The 16389-nt window shown below is 47.1% G+C and overlaps 3 protein-coding genes across 3 annotated transcripts; 2 read left to right on the top strand and 1 right to left on the bottom strand.

The window, feature by feature from the left end:
* The first annotated feature begins 1479 nt into the window (after positions 1–1479).
* Positions 1480–2604, top strand: ATP5F1E (ATP synthase F1 subunit epsilon). Its single transcript, XM_058036115.1, has 3 exons — positions 1480–1587; positions 1728–1854; positions 2452–2604. Exons 1-2 carry the CDS (start codon positions 1556–1558, stop codon positions 1849–1851), a joined length of 156 nt encoding a protein of 51 aa, XP_057892098.1. The 5' UTR covers positions 1480–1555; the 3' UTR covers positions 1852–1854; positions 2452–2604.
* A 748-nt stretch (positions 2605–3352) lies between these two features.
* TUBB1 (tubulin beta 1 class VI) lies at positions 3353–10839 on the bottom strand. Its single transcript, XM_058036190.1, has 4 exons — positions 10208–10839; positions 5677–5785; positions 5405–5515; positions 3353–5284 (listed from the first exon to the last, which is right to left on the bottom strand). Exons 1-4 carry the CDS (start codon positions 10214–10216, stop codon positions 4206–4208), a joined length of 1308 nt encoding a protein of 435 aa, XP_057892173.1. The 5' UTR covers positions 10217–10839; the 3' UTR covers positions 3353–4205.
* Positions 10840–11014: 175 nt separating this feature from the next.
* On the top strand, positions 11015–15882 carry CTSZ (cathepsin Z). The gene is made up of 6 exons (XM_058036223.1): positions 11015–11168; positions 11589–11752; positions 13347–13526; positions 14115–14265; positions 14465–14627; positions 15080–15882. The coding sequence occupies exons 1-6, from the start codon at positions 11032–11034 to the stop codon at positions 15191–15193; spliced, it is 909 nt and encodes a 302-aa protein (XP_057892206.1). The 5' UTR covers positions 11015–11031; the 3' UTR covers positions 15194–15882.
* Positions 15883–16389: the final 507 nt, after the last annotated feature.

The following is a 16389-nucleotide window of genomic DNA, read 5'->3' as shown; positions in this document are numbered from 1 at the left end:
AATATATTTCCTTTCAATATCACTGGCACCTTTCTGTGTTAAAAGTGCAGAAACATGTTTGTCATAACAAATATTTTTTTAATTGGAAAGCTTTGCTCCAATATGCCACATCTCTAACAAAATTAAAATGTTTCACACAAAAATAAAGAAAACAAATGTATAATGTAAGAATTGTTTTCTGCCTCATTTACACCAGTTATTTCTTCAAAATTAGGTAGGAACAATTGCAATATGTGTATTTAAGAAATTAACCCAAAATTCTATAGGAGCTGAGTTGTTTAATAGTTAAAAAAAATACTGATCACTGGTGCAGATGTCACTGTTATATGCTGGTGAACAATTGTTCTTTTTGTTCTGGTGGCTCTTCCCTGACATTACCATGTCATGGGTTGTTAATGGCAAAGGTTCTGGACTAAATGACATCTCTAAAAAAGCTGAAAATTACTCTGTGCTTTAAAAATTGTTTGACTTTGGGTAAAAGGAAATAAAAGAGAACAAGACAGAAGTGCAAGGATTTGTTTAAAAGCCAGTATTTAATTTCCTTAAGTATTTTTTATTAATTATTTAGATGAACATTAGGTTAGGACCAAATTGCTCACCTATCAAAAATTATTTGAATCTTCTAATAGCTTTTTGCTTATTATAGCTGGGAAACTGACTATTTTCTCTTTGTGTCAACAGCTTCTAGTTTGCTATGTTGTCTTTTATGTGTTTGTTTAGAGGAAATGATTGAATTTCAGGTGTTTGTATCAAGATCCGAAGGAAGCCCCTGGCAAGGCACCGTGTCCCATGGGACAGAACTGTCACAGCCACACAGATCAACTCCAAAATTAAAACAGTCTGTTTAAAAAACATCACTGGCTCCACATGCTTGTAAAACGTTTTCTTTTTAATGTCTCATCTAGAAAAAAACAAGAAGCGATGGCACAGAGGGGTAAGAACAGATTTGGACGCAAAAGACACCCATTTAACTTGCTCGGATTCTTCGATTACAAGAAGATTTCTAAGGAAGGAGTTAATGTGTAACTAACAAAGTGCTCTTTAACCAGCAATGAGCCTCACAGAAAACTTGGACTTTAACTTATGTTCTTTAGGTATTTGACATCTCGTGTATTTCTGGCAAATGACCAGCACTGAACCGACTCTGGCTGGCTTTGACAGCCAGGCAGGCCCCGGCCGGCCACAGGCGGAGGCGGGACGCTCCCGTGCCGGGGAGGGCGCGCACCTTCCCGCAGAGCCTCGGCCGTGAGGGGACGGGGCCCGGCACGGACCCGCCATGGCCCCGCCCGGCCCCCTCACGGCCCCGCCCGGAGCCGCCATGGCCCCGCCCACCGCCCCTCACGGGGCCGCCCGGGCCGAGGGGAAGGGGCGGGGCGAGCCCGGGGCGCGTCAGGCGGAAAGGCGGGAGCTGCGCCCCGGAACGGAGCTCTCTGATTGGCCGCTGGCGGAGGCGCGCGCCCGCGACGGCGGCGCGCGTGGGCGGTTCCCGTGCGCTGATTGGCCGGGGAGCACGTCCCCTGCGGCGCGCGCTGACCTTGCCCGCGGAGCCGCAGCCATGGTGGCGTACTGGCGACAGGCCGGGCTCAGGTACGGCCGCGGCGGCGGCCCCGCTGTGAGGGAGCGCCTGGCGGGGTCACGGCGGCGCCGGGGGAACGCGGGGTTGGGGCGGGGGAGGCGGATTTGGGACCGGGCCCGGATCTCACCGCCCTCTGTTCCCCCGGCCGCAGCTACATCCGCTACTCGCAGATCTGCGCCCAGGCCGTGCGGGCCGCCATGAAGCCGCAGTACAAAGCGGAGGCGGAGAGGGCAGCGGTGGCCACGGTGAAAACGGTGAAGCCCAAAAAGGAGTGAAATGTAAGTGGGTGGGGTGGGCCGGGTGCGTGGCTGGAGCTGTGTAGGGCAAGAGCGGCGTTAGCGGTGACTGTGACTGCCGAGTCCATTAATCCCCAATACCTGGGGATAATCGGCTCCGTTTCCAGCCGTGGGAGGGATCGCGGCTGGTGCGGGCGGATGTGCGCAGGTGGGACGGGAACAGCCTGATCCCATCCGTGGGGTGAGATGTGCTGGCTGTCAAACCCCGCATTGAACCTCTTGGGGTCTGGTCAGACTTGGTATGGGCTTACACAGAACAGCTGCGGCTCTGCAGTGACACTCACGGGGTTCTCTGTGGTTTTCATGTTTCATACTTGCTAGGCCAGCAGGCAGCCTCTCTGAACTGCTCCTTCCCCTGATCAGCAAATTCGTTGTGTGGATTATCTGCTCTGTGTGAGACAGATGCTGCTTGTACCTTTATTTGTGCCATTCCATACATCACAAGCAGCTGAAATATTTTCTGTTCTGGATAGAACAACTTCTATTCCTGATGTGAGATTAAATAATACTACCTTTTGTTTAAAGTGTATCTTGTACACATTCTTGAATTGAATAATTTGTTTTTTTAATCTCTTGTAGGAGCTGATCTGTGGGGAATAACAGCAAACTGCAGAGGCGAGCTGCAGACTGCAGTAGGCGAGCTCAAGACTGCAGTGTAATGTCACCACATGAGCTGTAGAACTTGCCTGTGTATGTAAATTGACATGCTAATAAATGTAATTTCTGAATGTGTGGAAAGTGTAGTTCCTCTTGAAACAAAGTTTCTGTTCTGCAGAGACATTTACTTTTCAGTTCTGTTAAAATAAAAGGCTGCTTTTAGCACAATCTGGACATTGAGTAGCCACATTGTTTATTTTTAAGCCTTAACTTTTTTTGGGTTTCATACTGATATTTCAGGTGCCTAAATGAGAGAGATTTAATTGTTGTTTAAAACTTTTATGCTTATTTCATTTAAATTATTACTTTGGAAAAAAAATCATGGCTAAAAGCTGTATAAACTGAGAATGTAGCATATGGATTTGAAAACTGGAAGCAGGATAATTGTGCCATGGATGTGCTGCTGGAGATCCAGTCTCCAAGTCTGGGACACTGAGCAGTGAATCAGGAACTGGGAGAGCTGGTGTCATGTAAGAGGTGGGGAAGGAGACACTGGAATCTGAATTGTTTGTGCTGCATTTTCCTGCTGCTGTGTGTCCTCACAGCAGGGATGACATTGTCCCACTGCACAGGAGGATTGGCTTCAGGTTCCTTCACCAAGACTGAACTCAAACATCAGGCATTACTTTCTTCAGGTACAGCAACCTTTGTTAAACCTTTTCATTTAAGAGTATAACTAATTTAATTCAAAGTTACTTCTTGCAAGAATAAGCTATGGGGGTTTGTCTATCAAATGTTTCAAGTATAAAACTTTTCATAGAATGGTATATAATCTTTATTTAAAATAGTAATATAAATACATTAAGTAGGCAGCTGTGATGGCAAGAATTTTTTTTAACGAAGGCAAAATAAGATTTTGTTTTAGTGACTGCCACAGAATTTATATTAACAAACTACAAACCATTCTATGTCATTTTTGTTGTACTGAATGTTAGGAAAAAAATTTACAGTAGTTAGTACCTAGGAAAAAAAATGCCACACCAAAACTTTTACACAATATCACAACTTAGTGTGCTAATGTAACTCAACCTGTAGTTAGAAACAGAAACAAACCACACCATGATAATGAATACAAGCTCTGCAATAATATAAGCCAGCAATGTGATAAAACAATTAGAGTACTTATAAAATAAGAATGTGCATATTCAGTCATTTGCCCCCTGTTGTTTCTGCAGATCTACATCAGTCTGTGGAGTGATAAAAGAGTCACTGCCTTTGGAGGCCTCAGAGATGTGCACATGATCCTAAAACAGTAACGAGTTCACAGTCAGCAGGGACTGTGTTTTCCTGACAATAAATACATGTGATGAGCTGACAGCACATTTTGCTATTGCTTAAGATCCTGATCTATATACACTGGCCCAGTGGCTGTATGGTACATTCAGTATCTGGTGATTGTGTTCCAAAAGTGAATCCATTTATACAGGAAAGGCTGGTGTGAGATGACGTGTCCTCATAGTGGATTGGTTTGAGGTGAGATTCCATCTCAACAGTTGTTCAAGACAGTAAAGCAGAGCTGCCATGAATTTCAAAAGCACTGTGTTGTAATATCAGATATACTTGGCCAGATGCACAGTAGTTCTGAAGAGATGTGTTATTTTGGGTATGCAGATGATGACTATTGTTTGTCTCTAGTGAATGTGAACAGGTATATTTGGAGAATATTTTGATACTTTTTACTCTGCTTCCTTTTCTGGCTTGGCTTCTGCTTCCACTTCTACCTCTTCAAATTCTTCCACATCTGCAGTGGCATCCTGGTACTGCTGGTACTCGGACACGAGGTCATTGGTGTTACCTTCTGCTTCAGAAAACTCCATCTCATCCATGCCTTCCCCCGTGTACCAGTGGAGAAAGGCTTTCCTCCTGAACATGGCCGAGAACTGCTCGGACACCCTGATGAAGAGCTCCTGGATGGCCGTGTTATTGCCAATAAACGTGGCTGCCATCTTCAGCCCTCGCGGCGGGATGTCACACACAGCCACCTTCACGTTGTTAGGGATCCACTCTACAAAGTAGGAGCTGTTCTTGGTCTGGACAGAGAGCAGCTGCTCGTCCACTTCCTTGGTGGACATTCTGCCCCTGAAGATGCAGGCCACGGTGAGGTAGCGCCCGCGGCGGGGGTCGCACGCTGCCATCATGTTCCGGGCGTCGAACATCTGCTGGGTGAGCTCTGGCACCGTCAGGGCCCGGTACTGCTGGCTGCCCCGAGCTGTCAGCGGGGCAAAGCCGGGCATGAAGAAGTGCAGGCGAGGAAAGGGCACCATGTTCACCGCCAGCTTGCGCAGATCCGCGTTCAGCTGGCCGGGGAAGCGCAGCGAGGTGGTGACGCCGCTCATGGTGAGGGACACCAAGTGGTTGAGGTCCCCGTAGGTGGGATTGGTGAGCTTCAATGTCCTGAAGCAAATATCATAGAGAGCCTCGTTGTCAATGCAGAAGGTTTCATCGGTGTTCTCTATCAGCTGGTGGATGGAGAGGATGGCGTTGTACGGCTCCACCACCGTGTCCGACACCTTGGGGGAGGGCACGACGCTGAAGGTGTTCATGATCCTGTCGGGATATTCCTCTCTGATCTTGTTGATGAGGAGCGTCCCCATGCCTGAGCCCGTGCCACCACCAAGGGAATGGATGAGCTGGAACCCCTGAAGGCAGTCACAGCTCTCACACTCGTTCCTGACCACATCCATGACGTTTTCAATCAGTTCAGCACCTTCTGTGTAATGGCCCTTGGCCCAGTTGTTGCCTGCACCTGAATTACCTGTGAACAGAATTACAGGAAGAACAAGCACAAAGTTAACAGGAGAATTTTTGAAGGACTTGCAGGGCCCTTTTGGGACAGCTGCCTGCAGTCAGTTTGCTGGCAGTGTGCTGTGCATACCATGGATGAAGTTGTCAGGCCGAAAGAGGGGCCCGATTCTGCTGGAGCGGACGCTGTCCATCGTCCCAGGCTCCAGGTCCACCAGGATGGAACGGGGCACGTACTTATGGGCTGGAACAAACAAAATTAATGCAAATAATTACTGCTAGTGGTCAAAGAAACAGGCTTACAATGCACTCTGGAAAGTCCAGTCCACCTAGAGTGGTTTAGGCTTTTTGTGGGTTTTTTAATGACTTATTTTAGCCTCCCTGTTGGCTCTGCTGAGCACTTACAATAAGCCTCATTGAAGTACACGTTAATTCGCTCCAGCTGCAGTGGTGAATCCCCACGGTAGTTCCCAGTGATGTCAATGCCATGTTCCTCACCAAGCACCTCCCAGAACTGCAAAAGGAAAGAGGTACAACACACTGAGAATGATTTTTTTTATTTTCAGCATGTGTTCAGCACCAGCTCTGGGAACTGTGCCTGAAGCAGGGGATGCTCTGCCATTTATGTACCAGATCAGAACAGGAATCCTTCTCTACCTCTCCCAAATAAATCTGAGGGAAAAATTTAGCAGACCATTTATGCTGCTTAGCTATGACCCGTGCGCTAATAGGTGGCGGCCCTCAATTTGTTCTCTTTATAGTAAAAGAAAATTGATGTTAGTTTAAAATTTTAAATAACAATTACTACTTGGTATGAGCTTACAAAAATGTTGTGAGGGTGTGGATTAGGGAGAGTTGCTCTGAGTCCTCTCATGGCACAACAAAGCTGGCACAGGCAAATTTGTACATGAGCAAGCCTTTCCTCAAACAGCTGCTGCTCCTAAATGTCCTATCTTGACACTCATATGGATGTGCTCTTGTGCTGGGCTCTTATCTGGGCAGCAGCCACAGCAGGGTTCATGCAGACACACCCACCCACTGTAATGACCAGGCTATTCTAATATTAAAGCTCTTCTGGGTCAGTCCAGTCCCATTTTGAGTGTACAAATACAGCACTGTCAACAGGTGCATGTTCCATGGTTCACGTTCCATTAAAAGGAATCAAGGTTAGGAGTGGGAGAAGCGAGGAAGAACAAAACAAAACAATCCTTCAACTATCCCATGTCTTAAAAGACCTCCCAGCCCAAAATAGATAGTTTTGGACAACTTCCTACTTATCAATTAAAGAAAAAAAAGAAAGTATGGACATCACACAGCATAGTAATTGAGGGGTAATTTTACTCCTAGCCCAGAAAGTCAGCAATAGTGACTACTCCCTCTGTCACAGCATCCAGTGTTTGAGCTACACAAAAACACTCCAAATGACACCTGTCTCTCACAGGAGGCCAGTGACACTTTGTGTCATTCTACACTCTAACACAGGTTATGCTGTTGGTTAATATGATCCCATATGATCTTTAAGACCCCTTCCAACACAAACCATTGTATGATTCTTTGATATTGAAGAATAAAATGTGGCAGAGCCGCTGCATGGCTGAGCTAAAGTACCAGCAACACAACTTCACAGCCCTGGAATTACTGGCTCTGTTACTTGTGTCTTGCAGAGGATGTGAGTTCCCCTGGGAACAGAGTCCCAGCAGGAATGCTCTGGTGCACCTGCAATCCCTGGGCCATGGTTATTGCAAATGAACATTAACCTTAAAGGAACAAATCCAGCTTTTGGTTTCATACCAAAATATAGTCATGGTTCCCTGCTAACCTGCCATGCTTCCCCCCACTGAGTTACAAGGTAATTGTCCCCCCAGAAGTGCCCATCCACTGATGATGTGTGACCTGCTACCTCTGATCCCTGCCAGTAATCAGTGTTGAAAAGAGACCTTACCTTGGATCCAATTTGGTTCCCACACTGGCCAATCTGCAGGTGCACGATTTCACGCATTTTGTGTGGCTCAGACCTGCCGGTGGCTACAACCTCACCCAGGCTCTGCAGCTCCCCAGAACGAGCCCTGTGCCTGCTGCTCTATCAGCTACACCCAGCACAGCCCGGCCCAGGGGCCCTTTTATACCCCAGGGAGTGTCACAGCCAGCCAGGGGAGTAGCCAGCCCCAGGCTCTGCACCAGGAGCCCGGGGCCCCTGCCCTGCCTGGGTGCAGGTACGGCAGCACAGGGGCAGCACCTGTGCCTGGGAGAGCAGCACTGTCACCTGCACCGCTTCCACTGAGCAGCACTGTCACCTGCACCCCTTCCCCTCTCTGTGCCCCCCCTGTGCCTGGGAGAGCAGCACTGTCACCTGCACCCCTTCCACTGTCTGTGCCCCCCCTGTGCCTGGGAGAGCAGCACTGTCACCTGCACCCCTTCCACTGAGCAGCACTGTCACCTGCACCCCTTCCCCTCTCTGTGCAGCATATATGTGCATATTCTGTTTGTGGATGTGCATATTCTGTTTGTGGTACATTATTCTATATTAAACATAATATATATACAAATATATGTGCATATGTAGAGATTATAGCCCAAAGTGAGTGATCTTAATTTATTAAGCACATGTGCTTCTGCCACATAATTTAAATTTTAGCATCATATGAGTCATAGAGGACAACACCCATAATAAAAATGGTAACAACTTGAAAGCAGGATTGCAAGGCAAACTCCAGTTCACTAACAAGCATAATTCCTGATGTTTGACTGCATGGAGGAGGGAAACAGGAGCAGGAACAAAAAATACTTTGTGACATATAAAAATAACGCTGTACCCTCAGTGATACATGGTCCTTAAATACTTATAGGAATCCATCATATTTAGCCAAAACTTGAATTAACTTGTGATTAACTTGCACAGTTAACTCTCCCTCTCTCCCATTAAGAACACAGCATTTCTAATGTTTCTTAATTTCTTATATTTCAGGTGTGCTTCAGAACTTGCCAGGAACATGCTAGAGGTGAAAACCCCATTTCACTGAAGCTCTCTGAAGTGAACTGTAACATTCACTGAGTGAAACATTTCCCTTGCTAAAGGAGGCAGAACAAAACACAGCACAGTCATGTTTGCCTGCTGATAACCAGCACCAGTATCACTGAGCAGCAGAAACCCAGGCTAAAATGACTTGTGGAAGCCCAGAGCAGTTTCATGACATGTCAAGTGACCGTCGCTGCCTTGCAAGTGTTCCTTTTAAGGATGGGGAAAGGAACTATAATTTGGAAAGCACCTTAAAACTATTCAGCATGAAATGGTGAAAGGGGAAGCCTTGACTCCCTGAATGTCACTACTCAACCACTTTATGGGTTGCTGGAGATAAGGGATTTCTGAGCTTCCATGTGGTTCCAGAAGAAAAATCAGCTTATTCCAGGCTTCCCCTCCACTTGATGACTTCCACTTCCCCCACCAACCAATGAAGGAACAGACAACTGCTCCTGACACAGAGCTCAGCACCAGAAGTGCATTTTAAAAAAATAGAGAGCAAACATCTGTCATCCTCTGCCATGCTGTGAGCACACTGATTAGGGAGCAATAAAAGGAAGACTTCAAACGCAGGTAGATTCATTTCGTTTCCTTAAAACACAATCATTTTATCGTTTTCAAAAGATAAGCGGAAAGCCAGTTTACCCAGCAAGAGACACAATTCCTTCTACAATTCCCTAAGAAAATTCTGAGAAGGTTATTTGGACATTTACTTAAAAAGCATATCTCATTTTATTTATGCACATTTTGTACTTGTTTCCTCCAACCATCCTTAGCTAAGGGCAGCAATGCACATCTGAGTTGTATATTCAACTGCTGCATTCTGAATAGACAATGACACAATGCCAATAACAAATACTAAATAAATATAATATAAAATATAAAAATATATTAATTTTTAAAAACATTAGTTAATATAAATTAAAAATATGCAATGTATTCACAAGAGGCACAGCTTAGGAAGAGGCTGAAGGTGCAAATTCACTGTCCAGAAAATTTAACAAAATAATTTCAGCATTAAATAAATTCACTGAGCACATCTCACAAGGAAAGGGGGAAAAGGGAAGCAAAAGAAATAAGCAATCACTCAATAGGGATTTTTCCTCTTGCTGAAAATAGCTCCCCAGAATCATGTGCCTCCTCTGAAGCGCTTCCTTATAGAGCCTTAAAAATTCTGGCACATGACACCGGGCAGCTGAGATGTTTGTGGGCTTGGGCCTCTTTTCCCTCTCCTCCCCATCTGCATTTCTGTCTGAGTTTATCCAAGGCCGGCCTAGGAGGGGCTGTTTCTGTGGAGGTTTAGCTGCAGTCCCTGCTCAGCCCGGCGAGCCCCGGGCCTGTTGACCCCGCGGGACTCGCGGCAGTGCCACGGCCCGTGTGCAGCTGCAGATTAGCAGAGAGAGGCACCGGGGAGCGGGGCTGCGCTGGATGGGCCGGCTCTCCGGCACTTTGGCACGGGGGAGATTAGGAGCAGCCTGGCACTGGGCACAGCCGGGGCACTGGGCACATTATCAGGCTGCCACTGCTCGCAGATGCCACAGTCCTGCTGTTGGGCTCGAGCTGAGACCACAGAGACGCCAGGCTTTTGTGGTTGCTGGGCTATTTGTTGTTGGTTTTGTTTCCTTGGTTGATTTTTGGGTTTTTTAACACTACCCCCAATAAACATGCATGTGCAAGGAGGCATTCTGGGATACTCTTTTTTTATGGTTTGCTTGGGAGGAGCTGGCTTTTCAGAGTAGCAGAGAAGATTGTGGGGAGGAAAGCCTATTCAGTTTGAGATAAGCCTGGCTACAGGGCATCAGATAATTTTACAGAGATCTGTGAATGGCTGCCAGACAAGCTGATGCAAGTCTTAACTACCCTGGGCTAACTGAATCACCCCTAATAATGATACCAAAACCAATGCATTCAACTCACAGGCTCCATTCGTGCTCTGCTGTTCCTTTTCCTGTGTTTGTTCTCTGTGCCTCAGTTTCTCTGCTCATCGTGTGGAGCTAATAAACCTCAGGCCCTCTGCAAAAAGTGCTGAAAGCCAAGGAAGAGAAGCTAGGAGGGGAGAACAGTCTGTGGTTTAGTAAACCTGTTTATCAAACATGAAAACTTCTATCTAATGTATGCAAAAGAGACTGATAATCCATTCACACAGTCACTAGAAGCTTCTGCAGGAAAATTAGAAAACTATTTTTACTATTGACTAAATCTTCTAGCAAATAATGAAGAACCTTCAGATATTCAAGCCCTAAGGAGCAGCCTAGAAAATGGACACCGGCCTGTGTTCCTTTGCTAATTGTAGCATTAAATGGCTTGAGAAATCCAGAAATTGGGACTAGGAAAAAAAAAAACAAGAAACAAAAATCCAGTCACAGTTTCTGGCCACAGTCTAGCACAATGCTGAGGTGTTAGGCCAAAGGTTAAGAAACCTGTGACAGGGCCTGTCCCAGACACAATCACAACTCATGTGACCGAATTTTTGAGCTGGAAGCGCCACTGGGGGCTGGGACGGCGGGATTGAGTTGGCTCCTCGTTCCCCAGAACTCCCTCGGACACGCTGAGGCGGCACCGAGGAGGGCGCGGGGCCGGCCCGCTGTCCTGACCTGCTGTCCCCGCCCGCTGTCCCGGCCCGCTGTCCCCGCCCGCCGCAGGTGAGCCCAGCCCAGCCCGGCCCCGCCCGTGCCTCCGCTCCTCCCCTCCGCCCTCAAACCCCGGCGCGGCCGCAGCCCGGCAGCCGCCGCTGTCCCAGCATGGCCTCGCCGCTGCCGCCCCTCATCGCGCTCCTGCTGCTCTGCGGCTGCCTCTGCCCGCCCGCCCGCGCCGGGCTGCACTTCAGGGAGGGGCAGCACTGCTACCGCCCGGCCCCGCGCAGGGCGCCCGGCCTCAGGTGCGCTTCGCTGCCGTGTGCCCTCCGGCCCCTCACGGGTGGCACGGCCGGGGCTCGGGAGGGTTCGGGGATTCTGGGGGATTTCAGGGGTTCCCGGGGGGTTTCGAGGGTGTCCGGGGGGGTCTGGGGGTGCCCGAGGGGTTCGGGGATTTCAGGGGTTCCCGGGGGTGTTCGGGCGCTCCCGGGGCCGCTCTGGGGTCCGGGATGGGCCGGGGGGGGGGGGGGCGGTCACGAGACCGCGGGGCCGGATCGGTCACGTGACGCCGGCGGGCACTCGCGGGCTCGTTATGAAACTCGGTTAAATCCTAGGTTTGATTTTTGGGGGGTTTTTTTGGTTTTTTTTTGTTTGTTTGTTTTTTGTTTTGCTTTAAATAACACCCGGCCGTCCTGCTCCGGGGGATGCCGGCGCTCCCTCCCCAGGACCTACCCCCGCCCGCACGAGTACCTGGACGTGTCGGCGCTGCCGCGGAGCTGGGACTGGCGGAACGTGAACGGGGTGAACTACGCCAGCACCACTCGGAACCAGCACATCCCGCAGTACTGCGGCTCCTGCTGGGCCCACGGCAGCACCAGCGCCTTGGCAGGTACCCCCGGGCTCCCCGCTGCAATCGGGAGTGTTTGGAAGCAAAGGAGGTTTAGATTCAGGTTAATGACAGCTGGTGTAAGGTGCTAAATCACTGCAGGGACTAACGCAGCAAAACTGAGGCTGAGGTGCCTGTGAATACACCAAAACAGTGGGAATGCCCAAGCTGAAGGCAAGGAGGGTTGGTTTCAATAGGAAAAGCAACCAGAGTGTGGCTGTGTCCACCTTATCCAAAGGCAGCAAGGGGGGAATGCTGGTATGTGGTTAAAAACCTGTTGGCAGAAGGAATGTGGCCATAGCTCCTCCCAGACTGCTCTTTTGGTCCTGGGCTAAGAGCTGGAGTTTCTGCCCTTCCCTCAGAGGTGTGGTGATGGCAGCCGATGCAAAAGAGTTGTCAGGTCTCCTTCTGGTCCTTCACTAGAGCAGGGGCTCTCCAGCCATGCTGGCAATGAGGAAATGAAACAAAGTGCCTCTTGTGGGATATTTGCTGCAGGAGCCCTGTCACTGCAAGAACTGACCCCCCAGCAGACACTAAATCTGATTTCAGCCTTTTTCTTAGTCAAGGGGAAGTAGTGGTTTGCTACAGATGGAGAAGTAGTGGCTCTAGAGAGAATGCATTATTTGCATGCAACAGCTTCGTGCTGGAGAAGCACTATTTGCATAGGGAGGCTGTAGGAAAATTATCTCTGAAGGGGAAACAGCAAACTGGGGAGAAGGGGGCAGACAAGGCAGGTGTGAGCAGACAGCAGGAATCATGCAGCACACAAGGATGTGGACAGGTATGACACCTGCCAGCGTGGAGTGAAGGACTGGGACAGTAAAATACAGCAGCTTGCAGGAAGATTAGGCTGGGATGATAGCTCCCTGTTCTGTCAAGTTTATTTGAATGTTGTTGGTACTAATAGGATTTAAAGTAGCTACAGTGGCATCAGTTAAAACTGTTAATGCAGAAAAGCAGTTTATAAATACTCGTCAGGAAGCTTTTCCGCCAAGTAAGCTTCTTGTTTCTGACAAAAGAAGGCAGCAGGGTGGTGGTGCCTGTCTGAGATGGCAGGATAACAGTGAGATGCTGGTGTAACAGCAAGGAGATAAGTCTGAAAGCTTTCTCCTGCATTTAGACTGTCTCACAGAGCCAGCAGCCTGGGCTCCATGGGCTTATGTTTATGCATGGGCTTATACATAAATCTCTACTCCTCTAAAAGATGATGCTCAGAGCTGTTTTTAGATGTGTATTTGAAAAGTCTTCACTGTCAAAGTCAGGAAACAGATCTGGAAGTTTTCAGAAGCTGTGTCTTGAATTAAAAGATGTTTAGGGCTCTTCAAGGCCTTAGACAGATCTTACTCATCTCCATGTTTTTGCTGAGTTTTTAATGGAAAAACCCCTCCTAATGGAAACCCACAACAATAGCTCAGCCTCTGGTTTGAATTAGGTCAGGCTGTGTTCCTCTCTGCAGACAGCAGAGCCTTTCCAACCACAAGTGCTGCAGTCTGCAGCCAGTGGCAGGTTCAATGGAGAGGAGAGAGTTTCAAAGGCAGCTGCAATGTGCAGCCACCCACGAATTCCAGCAGCAAACCCCAGTTTCTTGTCCTTGCAGACCGAATCAACATCAAGAGGAAAGGGGCCTGGCCCTCTGCCTACCTGTCTGTGCAGAATGTCATCGACTGTGCTGACGCTGGCTCCTGCGAGGGCGGGGACCACTCGGGGGTCTGGAGGTACGCGCACGACCACGGCATCCCCGACGAGACCTGCAACAACTACCAGGCCAAGGACCAAAGTAGGGTGCCTCTGCTTTGCTCTAGGGTTTCTTCCCAGCTTTGGCAGATCTTAGTGTATTTAAAAAAAAATGGTTTGGGTTTTCAGAGTACTGGTTCCTGCTGTTTGACTGACAGAGCAGGTTTTCTTTACCGGCCTGTGTGTGTCTCCTGCTCCAGACAGACAGGGTAGCACTAAATCGTGCTCAGGCAAGTTTGCACAGCTGAATTGTTTTAACTTAATCTCTTAAATCTGTGACACACAGTCTCTAATGTACTGAAATATTTACAAGTGTCACCTCAAGCTGAGCAAAGGAGAAACTTAACCTTTGGTCATGTATGACTGGAATGGTTTCTCTATGTCCTCAAGAAAGTATTTATACCTGTGAAGTAAAGAGCAGTAAGTGGTGATAAAAGGGACTTTAAATGTGGTTTCCAGAAAACAATTGAGTTCACCAGAGATAATATGTATTAATAATTACTCTGAAGTTATTAATATCTGCCTCAATTATATTATAAAAGCTCAATGTCCTACAATCACTTCACTTGAAGAAAACACAAGAAAAATCCTGCAGATTACTTTCAGTGGTAATGTCACCTCTGTTTTGCAGAGTGTAAGAAGTTCAACCAGTGTGGAACTTGTGTCACTTTTGGAGAATGCCATGTGATCAAGAACTACACTCTCTGGAAAGTTGCTGACTATGGGTCTGTCAGTGGAAGAGAAAAAATGATGGCAGAAATCTACACTAATGGACCAATTAGGTAAAAAAAAAAAAAGATACATGAAACTCTGTGTACATTTTCACTCTAGCATGTGTCAGCAGCTCTGCTCTAACATGCAGACTCTAGTTTGTCTATAAACTGAGATCAGAATTCAAAATACAAGAAACCCAGTTGTTTTTTAGCCAGGCCCCTGCCCTGATCCCCTCGTGTGAAACCTCCTCTCTCTGTTTTCTTGCAGCTGTGGCATCATGGCTACAGAAAAGCTGGATGCCTACACAGGGGGGCTGTACACAGAGTACAACCCCTCACCCACAGTGAATCACATCGTGTCTGTGGCTGGCTGGGGCGTGGAGAACGGGACAGAATATTGGATAGTCCGGAACTCCTGGGGTGAGCCCTGGGTAAGGAGACACAGCAGCACACCTTGGGCTTGGGGGTGGGGTTTGTCACTTGCTAAACTGCAGCCTGTGGATATAAAACTGAAACTTGCTTTGAACCACACTGCCAGTTTAAAAATGACACCCAGCCAATCTGAAGGCAAGGATATTTGGCCAAAGTTATTTGAGTAATAACTTTCAGCTCTATCCCGAATTCTGCCTTTCAAGGACGTGCAGCTCCTGTTATGGGCAGCTGGAAATTGCTGTGAGTTGTAGGCAAAAATGCAGTCATGGACCAGGATTGGGTGAGTGGGATGTAAATTCACCCAGGCAGGTTGCCCCATGACTCCAGGGCTGCACTTCAGCTTGAGTGAATTCTCCATTCACTCATTACTCATATTTGGCAGAACAGGCTCACCAACACACAATTTTTACAGCCGTTTCCTAATTTACAATGCAAATTCAATCCTTTACAGGGTGAAAGAGGCTGGCTGAGGATTGTGACCAGTGCCTACAAGGGTGGGAGAGGAGCAGACTACAATCTGGCTATTGAAGAGGACTGTGCATATGGGGATCCCATACTGCCTTGATTCTACATGGTACAGCTTTGTGTTTGGGTACTTTGGAAGCTTCCTAGCACAAGCTCCTCTTGTTTAAAGAATAATAGCCCAAGACTGCCTTCAAAAAATACAGAACTGCCCTAATTTTATTTACACCTTGAAGTAATTCACCCATGAAGGAGTTGTCTGCCTTGATGCACAGTATTAAAATCACACTGACTGAATCACAGAACCTGTACATGTAAATATCTATTTTTTTAAATACAAATCGTGTAGATGTACTGGAAAAGTGTACTCAATATTTGGGTCTAGAGCTTCTTTTAAGTTCTGTGACAGTACTGACCAAATATGTTGCAATGATGCAAAAGCCATGATAAGTCTGGACCTGATAAATTAAAAATATTGAACCTTGTTTGCTTGACCTCCTGGTGAAATAGTGGTGTTGGAATTGTTAAATGATGAAGTTGCTTTTATCCACCAAAATTTTATAATGGGAATTACTTTAACCAAAAGACAGTCTAAACACTTCTTACTTGATTAGCCTTGTCTTTGCTCAAATTTCTTGTTTTAATATGTGATTATGCCTTTTTTCTCCTAAAGAGGCAAAACTTAAATTACCATAACCCTGAACTACTCACTAATATTACAAATCAGTGCCATATCAGATGTTTCTGCCTGACATTGCTAACTGATTTAATAAACAGACTTTTTCTCTTACATGACTGGGTCTTAAGAGCTTATTAATGCAGGTGTGTGGTTGTCTCTCTCTGGCCTGATGAACAATTTTATACAGCAGTGCTGCTGGTTCAAACAGCAGCTGGGTATGAACAGGACTGTGGGACAGCACTGATCACAGCTTCACAAAGGGTTTAACAAGTTACAAATCATCTACAGAGGAACTGTTTAGAGGAAGTGATACCAAGCTGAACACAGGGAAGTAAAGATAAATCTTGTTTAAACTGCTGGTAAAGCTGCATGAACACAGAGCAAACTGCTCTTGATTATCACCAAGAGCTTGTATAGGGCTGGATCCTAAATTTATTCTCTATAAGGTGAATAATTTCTGCTGTTAATTCAACAGTTTACTTAAATTACAAAAGGTAGGTCACATGCAAATTTTAAATGGTGAGAGTTAGCTAGAATAACAGTAAATCTTTTATTCAAAGATAAGCAAGGAAGTTCACAACAGCCTCTAGAGAAGCAACTTTTGCCCTTTTCAGGTGATT

The sequence above is a fragment of the Melospiza georgiana genome, chromosome 17, assembly GCF_028018845.1.
Source record: "Melospiza georgiana isolate bMelGeo1 chromosome 17, bMelGeo1.pri, whole genome shotgun sequence".
NCBI classification, from domain to species: Eukaryota; Metazoa; Chordata; class Aves; order Passeriformes; family Passerellidae; genus Melospiza; species Melospiza georgiana.
The sequence above is the reverse complement of the archived record's forward strand: the minus strand, read 5'-3'. Positions and strand labels throughout refer to the sequence as shown.

Coding starts and splice junctions, on each gene's coding strand:
- ATP5F1E (XM_058036115.1), top strand. CDS start 1,556: ATGGTGGCGTACTGGCGACAGGCCGGGCTCAG. Junction 1,588..1,727: donor TGGCGACAGGCCGGGCTCAG/GTACGGCCGCGG, acceptor CCCCGGCCGCAG/CTACATCCGCTACTCGCAGA.
- TUBB1 (XM_058036190.1), bottom strand. Junction 5,516..5,676: donor GTACTTCAATGAGGCTTATT/GTAAGTGCTCAG, acceptor TGTTTGTTCCAG/CCCATAAGTACGTGCCCCGT. Junction 5,285..5,404: donor GCCTGACAACTTCATCCATG/GTATGCACAGCA, acceptor TTCTGTTCACAG/GTAATTCAGGTGCAGGCAAC.
- CTSZ (XM_058036223.1), top strand. CDS start 11,032: ATGGCCTCGCCGCTGCCGCCCCTCATCGCGCTCCTGCTGCTCTGCGGC. Junction 13,527..14,114: donor CTACCAGGCCAAGGACCAAA/GTAGGGTGCCTC, acceptor TCTGTTTTGCAG/AGTGTAAGAAGTTCAACCAG. Junction 14,266..14,464: donor TACACTAATGGACCAATTAG/GTAAAAAAAAAA, acceptor GTTTTCTTGCAG/CTGTGGCATCATGGCTACAG.